Source organism: Littorina saxatilis, linkage group LG1 (assembly GCF_037325665.1).
Source record: "Littorina saxatilis isolate snail1 linkage group LG1, US_GU_Lsax_2.0, whole genome shotgun sequence".
In the NCBI taxonomy this organism is placed as follows: domain Eukaryota; kingdom Metazoa; phylum Mollusca; class Gastropoda; order Littorinimorpha; family Littorinidae; genus Littorina; species Littorina saxatilis.
This window is the reverse complement of record NC_090245.1, coordinates 11,879,387-11,891,812: the sequence shown is the minus strand read 5'-3', so window position 1 is coordinate 11,891,812 and position 12,426 is coordinate 11,879,387. Positions and strand designations below refer to the sequence as shown.

The window sequence follows — 12,426 nt, the reverse complement described above, 5'->3', positions numbered from 1 at the left end:
CATGCTGTCCAAGTGCTGGTGTGAAAACGGTGTAGCTTGCCGAACTCTCACAGTCGGGTGACTGTGAAGCCTGTCCTTAACTGGGAGAAGTCGACTACGCGAAGTTGACTTCATGAAGCTGGCCGCACGAAGCTTTAGCAATGAGACTTCGCGAAGTTGACTTCATGAAGCTGGCCGCACGAAGCTTTAGCACTGAGACTTCGCGAAGTTGACTTCATGAAGCTGGCCGCACGAAGCTTTAGCAATGAGACTTCGCGAAGTTGACTTCATGAAGCTGGCCGCACGGAGCTTTAGCACTGAGTCTTCGCGAAGTTGACTTCATGAAGCTGGCCGCACGAAGCTTTAGCACTGAGACTTCGCGAAGTTGACTTCATGAAGCTGGCCGCACCTTTAGCACTGAGACTTCGCGAAGTTGACTTCATAAAGCTGGCCGCACGAAGCTTTAGCACTGAGTCTTCGCGAAGTTGACTTCATGAAGCTGGCCGCACGACGTTCTAGCACTGAGTCTTCGCGAAGTTGACTTCATAAAGCTGGCCGCACGAAGATTTAGCACTGAGACTTCGCGAAGTTGACTTCATGAAGTTGGTCGCACGGAGCTTTAGCACTGAGACTTCGCGAAGTTGACTTCATGAAACTGGCCGCACGGAGCTTTAGCACTGAGTCTTCGCGAAGTTGACTTCATGAAGTTGGTCGCACGGAGCTTTAGCACTGAGACTTCGCGAAGTTGACTTCATGAAGCTGGCCGCACAGAGCTTTAGCACTGAGACTTCGCGAAGTTGACTTCATGAAGCTGGCCGCACGACGCGTTACCACTGAGACTTCGCGAAGTTGACTTCATGAAGCTGGCCGCACGACGCGTTAGCACTGAAACTTCGCGAAGTTGACTCCATAAAGCTGGTCGCACGAAGCTTTAGCACTGAGACTTCGCGAAGTTGACTTCATAAAGCTGGCCGCACGACGCTTTAGCACTGAGACTTCGCGAAGTTGACTCCATGAAGCTGGTCGCACGAAGCTTTAGCACTGAGTCTTCGCGAAGTTGACTTCATGAAGCTGGCCGCACGAAGCTTTAGCACTGAGACTTCGCGAAGTTGACTTCATGAAGCTGGCCGCACGACGCTCTAGCACTGAGACTTCGCGAAGTTGACTTCATGAAGCTGGCCGCACAGAGCTTTAGCACTGAGTCTTCGCGAAGTTGACTTCATGAAGCTGGCCGCACGAAGCTTTAGCACTGAGACTTCGCGAAGTTGACTTCATGAAGCTGGCCGCACCTTTAGCACTGAGACTTCGCGAAGTTGACTTCGGGCTCAATAAGGACCTTCTTAAAAATAACAAGCTCAGGAATTCAGAAGAACGAGAAAGTGGGTGACTTTAGTTTGTAAGATTTCTGTCGACGTGCATGACCTTGTCTCACAGCCTGTGAGTTTTCTTCTTCTTCTTCTTCTTCTTCTTCTTCTTCTTCTTGTCGTTCGCCTTATACAGCCTGTGATTCTTCTTCTTCTTCTTCTTCTTGTCGTTCGCCTTATACAGCCTGTGCTAAACCTGGGGATACCTGATTCTGTTCATGCAGACAATTTCACTAGCGTCTAAATACGTACAGTTGAATTCACATGTACTATTAACTTCTGTCGAAGGAGCACAGCATTTTCGTTTAAAAAAGTAATTGTATTTACACCAAATTTTCCAGCAGTGTTCAAGGTTATGGCACTGCTGCATTTATAGTCTATCTTCTGTGCATTTATGTTTCATGCGTAATGATGATTGAATTTGTGGAGGACGGATGTCGACTTGTTGATTGGAATTGTTGATGGAATATGTTGTGCACATTTTGGTGCAAAGGATCAGTGTAGAAGTTGATTAAAAAGAAATCAGTTGAAAGTTCTATTGTTTTACTTTGTTCATTTCGTTGTGAACTATATTTGTAAAAAAAACACACAAAAAAACACAAAAAAAACAAAAAAAAGACAATACTTTTTTTGTCTTGCAGGATATCTGCATCAGTGCAGTGAAGGAGAAGGACATTGAGGCCAAGCTGAAGCAGGTGATCGCCGACTGGACCAACCAGTCCTTCCAGTTTGGAACCTTCAAGAACCGCGGTGAACTGCTGCTGCGTGGTGACACCACCAGCGAAATTGTCTCCCTTATGGAGGATTCCTTGATGGTTTTGGGGTCTCTGCTTTCCAACAGGTGATTAGCATTAATTTTAATTTTTTTGATTATTTTAATGTCATTTACGAATGGAAAAGGTCTGTCTGGGAGCGGTGTGAGAGCACAACGGGACAAGGAACAGGTGTAAAGACGGAAAGAAAAAAAAAGGAAAAAAAGGTCTGTCTGGAGCATTAACTCCTGCAGTGTAGAGCACAAGTAACACTGTATCCATAATGGAAGTTTTCTGAACTATTTTGGGGTGTCTTTTTTTTCCAACAGGCCGATAATATTTATGCTATGTTGTTTATTTATGTATGTAATTATTTATTCATTTGTTTGGTTATTTATTTATCTATTTCGTGTGTTTTTTCATTCTAAAAATTCATTTTTTTTATTTGTTTATTTGTTAAAAAAAAATGGGGGGGGGGGGGGTCACTCACAAATAGAAATCGTCTAGCCAGGCCTTGGTCACACTCCTTAGAAAATGATTTGAAATATGTTTTCATGATTTCTATGTACTTCTTAAATTATGCTTTTTTGGAACTGTTTCTTTCCGTTATTTGTTTTATTCTTGACGAACGCTGGTTTAAACCCTTGTGGGGATTCAGAATCAGGATACTTCACGTTTTTTTCTAAGATATTACCAAGCTTCATTTTATTTCCCTTTAAAGATGATCAGGTCGAGGTTCTAGTCAATGTTTTTTTTCTTTCTTTCTATAATCAAACCGTTCATAAACTTACCTTCCTTGAGCCTTGTGATTTCTTGTCTTTTCTTTTTTTAGATACAATGCGCCCTTCAAGAAGAATATTCAGACGTGGGTAGCAAACCTGACCAACTCGTCTGAGATAATTGAGAACTGGATGACCGTGCAGAACCTCTGGGTCTATCTGGAGGCTGTCTTCGTTGGGGGTGACATTGCCAAGCAGCTTCCCAAGGTGACCTCACTTGTTGTGTCTGTTTGGTTGGGATGGAGTGAGAAGGGTGGGGGTGGTGAGATATGTACTGTGTGTGTGTGTGTGTGTGTGTGTTTGTGTGTATGTGTTAGTGTGTGTGTGTGTTTGTGTGTATGTGTTAGTGTGTGTGTGTGTGTGTGTGTGTGTGTGTGTGTGTTGTGTGTTTGTGTGTATGTGTTAGTGTATGTGTTAGTGTGTGTGTGTGTGTGTGTGTGCGTGCAGCGGACGTGCGTGCGTGCGTACGTGCAGGCATGTGTGATGAGGGGGAGGATTAGGTGTTTTTAGGTGCGTTTGTGAGCTTATCTCAAAACTCAATCTCCTTTCTTATTTCTTTTACAGGAAGCCAAACGTTTCAGCAACATTGACAAGTCGTGGGTGAAGATCATGACACGAGCACACGAGTCGCCCGTAGTGGTACAGTGCTGTGTGGGAGACGAGACCCTCATGCAGCTTTTGCCTCACTTGCTGGAGCAGCTGGAGCTCTGCCAGAAATCTCTCACGGGGTATGCCGCTGCTTGAATCCTTCTCTTGATAGTTAACACTGAGGGGGTTCAGAGTTCAGTGAGTTCAGATTCAAGACTCAAACATTTATTTTTATTTTTATTATTATTTTTTTTTTAAGGACAGTAACATTTTGAGTCTTGAGTCTCGAGTCTTGAAACCTCCATTTTAAGACCTCCCAAAATCTGAGAAAATCAGGTCTTAAAAAGGAGGGAGTCTTAAAATGGGGGTTAACTTACAGACGTTATGAACCGAAAGTCTGAGAAAACAAGGTCTTAAAAGGGAGGGAGTCTTAAATTGGGGGTCTTAAAATGGGTGAGCAGGCGTGTATGTGTGTAAATGTGTGTGCGCGTGCGTGCATGCGTGAGTGCGTGTCTGTCTGTCTGTCTGTCAGTTTGCCTTATTGTGTTTGTGTGCTGAAAGATATCGTTCTCATGCTAAAGAGGGTGGAAGGGTACATTTTCCCCCAAACCATGGGTTTTGCAAAAGGGTTTGATAAACATTGCACTGGATTTACGAATAGAGTGTCATCTTCAATTTGGATAGAGTGTCTACTTCAAAGGTCTGAATAAAGTAGCCGATTAAATGATACGATTGTGCTTTGTGTCTGCCAGGTACCTGGAGAAGAAACGTCTGGCCTTCCCGCGATTCTTCTTCGTGTCTGACCCGTCCCTGCTGGAGATCTTGGGTCAGGCCAGTGACCCGCACACCATCCAAGCCCATCTGCTCAGTGTCTTCGACAACACCAAGTCCGTCAGGTTCCACGAGAAGCAGTACGAGCTCATCCTCTCTATCGCTTCCTCTGAAGGAGAGTCCATTGATGTGAGTGTCGATGTAGATCTTCTTTCTTCTTTAGCCAGTTTTCTCTGTGGCTATTGCACTCTGGGGGTGGGGGGTGGGGGGGGGGAAGAGAAAAAGGGGTGGATTTTAAAGCAAGATCAAATTTTCTTCAGGTTATGAGGACAAACTTGCTTGTAATTCAAGAAAAAGAAGAGCCGTGCGTTTGATGTCTGAATCCCTCCTTTTGTTTAAAATATTCTTTCTTGATTCAGCTGGTATAAAAACAAGCGCTGCTTCTGGTAAACAACGCTCTGTACACATTGAAATTGAATTTTTTTAAAAAGCACATCATGTGGTTTCGTAAAAGATCAAAATTTTAATGTACATTGAAAAGACTAACCGTGTTGTTGTTTGCCACGCTTACCCCTTACATGATGCATCTGTGATGTTGTCATTTAACTGTTGACGTGCCCACTCTCCTGTTGAAGTGTCCGCTCTCATTTCCCTCGTTTTTTGTTTGTTTGTTTGCTTAACGCCCAGCCGACCACGAAGGGCCATATCAGGGCGGTGCTGCTTTGACATATAACGTGCGCCACACACAAGACAGAAGTCGCAGCACAGGCTTCATGTCTCACCCAGTCACATTATTCTGACACCAGTCCTAGCACTAACCCCATAATGCCAGACGCCAGGCGGAGCAGCCACTAGATTGCCAATTTTAAAGTCTTAGGTATGACCCGGCCGGGGTTCGAACCCACGACCTCCCGATCACGGGGCGGATGCCTTACCACTAGGCCAACCGTGCCGGTATTTCCCTCGTTGCTTGGGCCAGAAGAATCAAACTATTGTGTGCTGTTACAGCTGGAGAAGCCGGTGAAAGCAGAAGGCAACGTGGAGGTGTGGCTGATGAACCTGATGGTAATGGCCCAGAAGTCTCTACACGGCGTCATCCGAGCCGCTGCCATGGCCATCCAGGACACCAGCTTCAACCTGCTGGAATTCCTCAACACCTTTGCTGCTCAGGTACTTTTGACAATGACAATGTCAGTTCTTTATTTTACGAGGGTAACAGATTAAGCATAGGTATTCTTTTTGCATCTGGCCCGACAATTCTTTATTTTACGAGGGTAACAGAATTAGCATAGGTATGCTTTTCTTGCATCTGGCTTGACAATTCTTTATTTTACGAGGGTAGTAGAATTAGCATACGGCCATACGTATGCTTTTTTGCACCTGGCCCTTACCCTGAAGAAGGACTAATCTACTATCTCCACGACATACAGTCAGATCCATTGGCTCTCTATTTCGCAATGCAAGAGTCAAAAGAGGTTTCTTTTGAAGGCAATTGCTCGTACTTAACAAACGTGATTTTCTTTTCTCTTTCTATGATGGCGTGATGATTCATAAGACAGGATTAACCAGTCTACCCCCCCCCCTCTCTCTCTCTCTTATCTCTCTCTCTCTCTCTCTTTCTCTCTCTCTCTCTCTCTGTCTCTCTCTCTCTCTCTCTATCTCTCTCTCCTTTCTCTCTCTTTCCTCCCCATCACTCTCTTTCTCTCTCATTCTTTCTCTCTCTCTCTCTCTCTCCTTAAACGTCGCCTTTAACCTCTATCCTTGAAAAATAAAGTTCCATCATCATCATCATCATCTCCCTCCCCCTCTCTCCCCCCACCCCCCACCCCTCTCTCTCTCTCTCTCTCTCTCTCTCTCTCTCTCTCTCTCTCTCTCTCTCTCTCTCTCCAGTAGGGCAAGCTGGGCTGCAGCAGATGACCAAGTGTTCCATAAGTCACTGTTAAACCAATTGATCTACCCTCCCTCTCTCTCTTCTTGTCAGGTTGGCTTGCTAGGCCTGCAGCTGATCTGGACGCGGGACTCCACGGAGGCGCTGACCCACGCCAAGTACGACCGCAAGATCATGCCCGGCACCAACGACTCCTTCCTCAAGCTGCTCAACACCCTTATCGCGCAGACCACCCAGGAACTGAGCAAGGTGGAGAGGACCAAGTTCGAAACCCTCATCACCATCCACGTCCACCAGCGCGACATCTTTGATGACCTGGTAAGATTCTGCATGTATCATGTCCCCCAAAACCTTGTTTCTTAGAATGTTTCTTCTTTCCCGGTACCGCTGCAGAATGAAGGCCGCCATCTTGAAATCAAAGTTACCGTACCGATAACAGTGCTTATGGGTAGGGATAGGCACCTCTAACTTTATCGTAAGACAGTGCCACCAATACCGACTATCGTAGTTTCTTGATAGGGGGGTTATCGGAAGCTTTCTGTTTCTCGGACCGACAAAACCCCTTTCGGACTCTTTTTTAATACGGCCCCTGACCAGCACGGGCAAAAGCGTATACATCATTATGTGTGTGAGCGCACTGCATGCTGGGTCGTTTTTGTGCAACTTTGATCTGTTGGTAAATGAGATGTTTTTTGTGTTTTAAACCGCCTGACACTGCGAGGCATTTTTCCTTGTTTTTATAAGGACAGTAAACTCTTTGAGTCTGTGAGTCTTCAAAACGAAGACTGACAGATATGGAACCTTTGCACGCATGTATAGGTGCTGATATGTGCTACGATTTCGCAAATGTACGCATGGATGCACGAACACATGCACGCTTGAAAGCACGTGCCCACACACAAACGCTTGCAAATACACGCGCGCATGCCTGCACGCAATCACAAACACGCACCTGCAAACACACACGCAAACACACACACACACACACACACACACACACACACACACACACACACACACACACACACACACACATGCGCGCACACTCTCTCTCTCTCTCTCTCTCATTCTTCAGGACTTCATCAACCAAACCTTACATAACCTATCCTCCTTCAGCAATAGCATCCTGTGTTCTCAAACACCCTCTATTCACTCTTTCCAGTGCCGCAAAGGCATCAAATCGCCCACCGACTTTGAGTGGATGAAGCAGTCACGCTTCTACTTCATGGAGGACACAGACAAGACCATTATTTCCATCACAGACGTAGACTTCATCTACCAGAACGAGTTCCTTGGCTGCACGGAGCGACTCGTCATCACCCCTCTCACTGACAGGTTGGTCTTACTAGTCTTCAAACCGTTGGGGCTCAGGGAGGTGGTGTCTATGTGGAATTATAGCATTTGCAGCTGTGGACTAGAGGACCAGACCACTGAACACATCCTCCAGCGATGCACCATCCTTGAGAGTCTGAGAAAAACCGTGTGGCCAACTGCAGTCTCCCTCCACTGCAAGCTGTACGGAGGAAAGGAAGACCTGGAGAAGACGGCATCATTCGTCTCGCTGTCCGGGCTGACAGTATAACTAGTGTGATCGACAACAAGAAGAATTATAGCACTAAGTCTTGGTTGGGAAATTTTCAGGGGAAACATCAAGGGCAAAAATGTTTCCATAATGACGTTTGTCTCGGTGACTCTGGCATCATTCGCAATGGGAAAACAGGTCCCTGCCAGACTCGTTTTACATGACCTCAGTCACATGAACTGTGGTGAACGATAATGTTATGTCATGAGTGGTATCTCACACGTTTGTTGGATAATATAGCATTAAGGACTGGGTGGCCGAGTGGTAACGCACTTGCGCTCGGAAGCGAGAGGTTGCGAATTCGACCCTGGGTCAGGGCGTTAGCAATTTTCTCCCCCCTTTCCTAACCTAGGTGGTGGGTTCAAGTGCTAGTCTTTCGGATGAGACAAAAAACCGAGGTCCCTTCGTGTACACTACATTGGGGTGTGCACGTTAAAGATCCCACGATTGACAAAAGGGTCTTTCCTGGCAAAATTGTATAGGCATAGATAAAAATAAATTCCACCAAATTACCCGTGTGACTTGGAATAATAGGCCGTGAAAAGTAGGATATGCGCCGAAATGGCTGCGATCTGCTGGTCGATGTGAATGCGTGATGTATTGTGTAAAAAATTCCATCTCACACGGCATAAATAGATCCCTGCGCCTTGAGTCCGAGTCTGGAGATACGCGCGCGATATAAGGCTTCATATATATAAGTTTGGTCAGATTTTTTTTCCGAAAACGGAGTATGCCTGCCTTAAAAAGTTAACGGGGGAGGGGGGAGGCCATATAATTATACGTTAAACCCAACTAGTTCAAAAATCAACGAGTGCACACAGGAGTTGCAGCTCAAGAACGAAAACAAAAGAGGAAGAAGGTTATGGTAAAGAGATACACGAGGCCCACAACTTGCTTGCTTCTTGAACTCTTAAAGCCCTAAGAAACATACTGATTGAAGCCCAAATTCATTACATTTATATCTTCTCCATCTTTTGCATTGAAATCAAAAGAACTGGCTACGTCCCAGATGTTTATGTAAAACTGTTTTAAACTCAACAGCCACAAAGTCACTACAGAGGAACTTTTGCTAAAGGACCCTCTATGTTGCGACATCCTCTAATATACGACCTCATTTTCTCATGCGTTTTCTTCATAGCGAGACTAAAGTTAGGCCCCCCCCAAAAAAATAGTCTGGTTACGGTAACCCGACCGACCCTATTTTTTTCGCGCGACCCTAGACTTTGTTTTGGCATTTGAGAAAAAAAAGAAAAAAAAAGGTTTTTTTGGGGAAAAAAAAATCCCGACCTACCGACCCTATTTTTTTGGCCTATGTTACCGTAAACAGACCTATTTTTTTGGGGGGGCCTTACGACTCCCTCTCCTTTAAAACCTAAATTTCTGAGATTTTAGAAGATCTTAAAACAAAGGTTTAACCCCCATTTTACAACTCCCCCTCCTTTAAGACATGCATTTCTCAGAGTGAAGATCTTAAAACACAGGTTTAACCCCCATTTTACAACTTCCCCTCCTTTAAGACATGCATTTCTGAGTGTAGGTCTTAAAATAGAAGAACCACTGTGTTTTTACTTACCAAAATCCTCCCCCATTCGCCGCAGATGCTACATCACACTGGCCCAGGCCCTGGGGATGTCCATGGGAGGAGCCCCGGCCGGCCCGGCAGGTACAGGCAAGACAGAGACCGTCAAGGACATGGGGCGCTGTCTGGGCAAGTATGTCGTCGTCTTCAACTGCTCCGACCAGATGGACTTCAGAGGACTCGGCCGCATCTACAAAGGTAATGGTTACAGTCATCACAGCTAGGTTATAACAATGAGGCTATTTATATGGCGCAAATACTAAATTAGTTCTAAGCCTCGCAAAACATACATACATGTATATAAAAAAAAATCTGTACAAAATTCCAAATCTAATAATAATACACATCGAAATAGACTTAGAATACACTTTACAAAGTTTTAACCCACATAACGCCAAGTCATTATTAAAACATACTCATGTTTTGATAAAAACAATGTATTGATTAACGTGTTGAGAAGACATTTTAGGTCCAGTGTTTCGAGTTGGAGATTGAGATCATTCTGTGTGTAAAAGTGAATAGTTCATATTAAGAGTGATACAATAATAATACGTGGACATTTTCAAGTGCCTAACCTATGGCTCTAGGCCCTTTACAAAAGAACATGTACAGAATAAAACAATTAAATGAACAACCTACATAAGACAATTAACCATACGGACAAAAATCACCACATGTACTGTTCACACAATATTCATATATGCTATACACACTATACTGACATTATTTGTTGGTTTCATGCAGTGGCCTTTGGCACTTTTAGGGATATCGCATTTAGTTTTCATCAGAAGCACATTAAACTAGATAGACGTGTGGTTTTCATCAATTATATGCGTGCATCCTGTTTACTCTATTTTGTAGACAAGTGACCATAAAATGCTGAAACAATGTTTTTCAAACGTTACTTTTTCATTTGCTTTTCGTCTAGTTTGGTATTGAATACTTAAATATTTTCATCTTTTTTCAGGTCTGGCCCAGTCAGGCTCGTGGGGCTGTTTCGATGAGTTCAACAGAATTGAGCTTCCTGTGCTGTCAGTGGCTGCTCAGCAGATCGCCATTGTGCTCGCCTGCAAGAAGGAACGCAAGAAGCAGTTTGTCTTCACTGACGGAGACATTGTGGACATGAACACAGAGTTTGGTATCTTCCTGACCATGGTGAGTCCTATACGCAAACGTAATGATGATTCGTGTATGTGTATGCTATTCTCAAAAAGATTGTTATATTTATTTCTCATTCCAAGACATGATGTGTGTGTGTGTGTGTGTGTGTGTGTGTGTGTGTGTGTTTGTGTGTGTGTGTGTGTGTGTGTGTGTGTGTGTCTTTCTGTCTCTCATGAGAGTGGAATGCAGAGTTTCACAATCAGTCCGTCGTTTCTTCCTCTGTTCTTTTGAGTAATTTGGAGATAAAAGAGAGCGTGCGAATGTTTGTACGTATTGGCCATATGGGACCATACACTTTTCTTTGCTGCAGGCTATTCGTTCGCCCATGAATTGATATGTCGTGTAAAAAAATCATTGCCTGAGTGATCAGACTGAAACAGCTCACCACACATTCTGCATAAACAGAGCAATCACAAAGCGTTCTTCTTATACTCTTTCAAAATTTGACAAGAAAAATTCAACGCCATCATTATATCTTCGACTGTCTTTTGGGGTTACAAAATGGTCATACACGTAAAAAAAAATAACTCGTGCAAAAACACATGAATCTGCCCATGAACGCAGAAGAAGAATAATAATAAGAAGACGACAAAGAAGGGGCTACAACCTTTTCCTAGCTGTAAACAAACTGTCTCTTACTCCTTACTCCTTACTTTGTCAATATCTTGCACGCTTTCATTCTCTCCCCAGAACCCCGGCTACGCTGGTCGCCAGGAGCTGCCAGAAAACCTGAAGATCAACTTCCGTACCGTGGCCATGATGGTGCCAGACAGACAGATCATCATCCGTGTCAAGCTGGCCGCTGTCGGTTTCATCGACAACATCGTCCTTGCCAGGAAGTTCTTCACCCTCTACAAACTCTGCGAGGAACAGCTGACCAAACAGGTTTGTTTGTTTTGTGATTTGTGTGGCATTTTGCAAGCGAGTAGCCACACGATCCTGAGATAAGTTCATTATCTGTTTCATAAGTGTCTGTGTGTCTGTCTGTGTGTCTGTGTGTGTGTCTGTCTGTCTGTCTGTCTGTCTACTTCAAAGACCTTTGGGTCGACGTACTAGTAAATGTAACGTTTTGTTTTGTCAAAAATAAACGTTCCAACAACCTATCATTCTTGGTATTTTTTAAAATTATGATTGATTATTGTTGTTTGCTTTTTGTTTGTTTGGTCAAAGCGGGTTCTGAAGAAAATAGGAAAGAGTGGAGAAAAGTTTCTTAGAACTTATACGTCTTCTGTTGTCCAAGTCGATCTAATGATCCTTGACTGTTTTAGATCGTATCAGCTTCTCTGTCCCAACACTGTCTCTCCCTAAGTGAACCTCTAGCAGTTATGAGTGACGTGACATGCGATTTCTTTCTTTCTACCATTCTCTGTGGATAGTTGACGTTTTTATGTGTAAGAATGTTTTCACTTCTTACGATCGCAAATCAACTGTTCAGTTTGACTTGTGGAGCCTGCAGTAGAGTATTTGAGCTTCCAAACATTTGGGTATTTCGATCACACACGTCACATTCCTCTCTCCTTAGGTTCATTACGACTTCGGCCTGCGCAACATCCTGTCTGTGCTGCGAACCCTGGGAACAGTCAAGCGTCAGAACCCCGACGACACGGAGCAGACGATCGTAATGCGTGTCCTGCGCGACATGAACCTCTCCAAGCTGGTGGACCAGGACGAACCGCTCTTCCTCTCGCTCATCAACGATCTGTTCCCCGGAATTACGCTGGACAAGGCAGGCTACCCCGAGCTGGAGGGGTCCATTCAGAGGAACGTGGAAGCTGCCAAGCTCGTCAACCACCCTGCATGGACGCTCAAACTGGTGCAGGTAAGGGAACGGTGATTAGTTAACACGAGAAAATAACTGAATTACTTTATTTTTTGTTTTTCATCAGTCACATGAATGATGACAATGACTGCAGTCTCATCCAAATTTTAAAAATGGATTGGATGTGTCTTCAAACCGGGGTTTCACTGTATAGCTCTTTTGCC

General features: G+C 44.4%; 1 protein-coding gene across 4 annotated transcripts in view; it reads left to right on the top strand.

The window, feature by feature from the left end:
• LOC138962038 (dynein axonemal heavy chain 5-like) overlaps positions 1–12,426 on the top strand; it is a 115,296-nt gene that overhangs the window by 56,310 nt on the left and 46,560 nt on the right. For all 4 annotated transcript variants that reach the window (XM_070333735.1, XM_070333742.1, XM_070333751.1 and 1 more), the window contains 11 exons: positions 1,985–2,184; positions 2,928–3,081; positions 3,439–3,602; positions 4,215–4,422; positions 5,242–5,403; positions 6,215–6,439; positions 7,284–7,456; positions 9,302–9,480; positions 10,250–10,437; positions 11,134–11,328; positions 11,966–12,262. In XM_070333735.1, the coding sequence (XP_070189836.1) occupies positions 1,985–2,184; positions 2,928–3,081; positions 3,439–3,602; positions 4,215–4,422; positions 5,242–5,403; positions 6,215–6,439; positions 7,284–7,456; positions 9,302–9,480; positions 10,250–10,437; positions 11,134–11,328; positions 11,966–12,262 (2,145 nt within the window). The remainder of the gene's footprint in view (positions 1–1,984; positions 2,185–2,927; positions 3,082–3,438; positions 3,603–4,214; positions 4,423–5,241; positions 5,404–6,214; positions 6,440–7,283; positions 7,457–9,301; positions 9,481–10,249; positions 10,438–11,133; positions 11,329–11,965; positions 12,263–12,426) is intronic.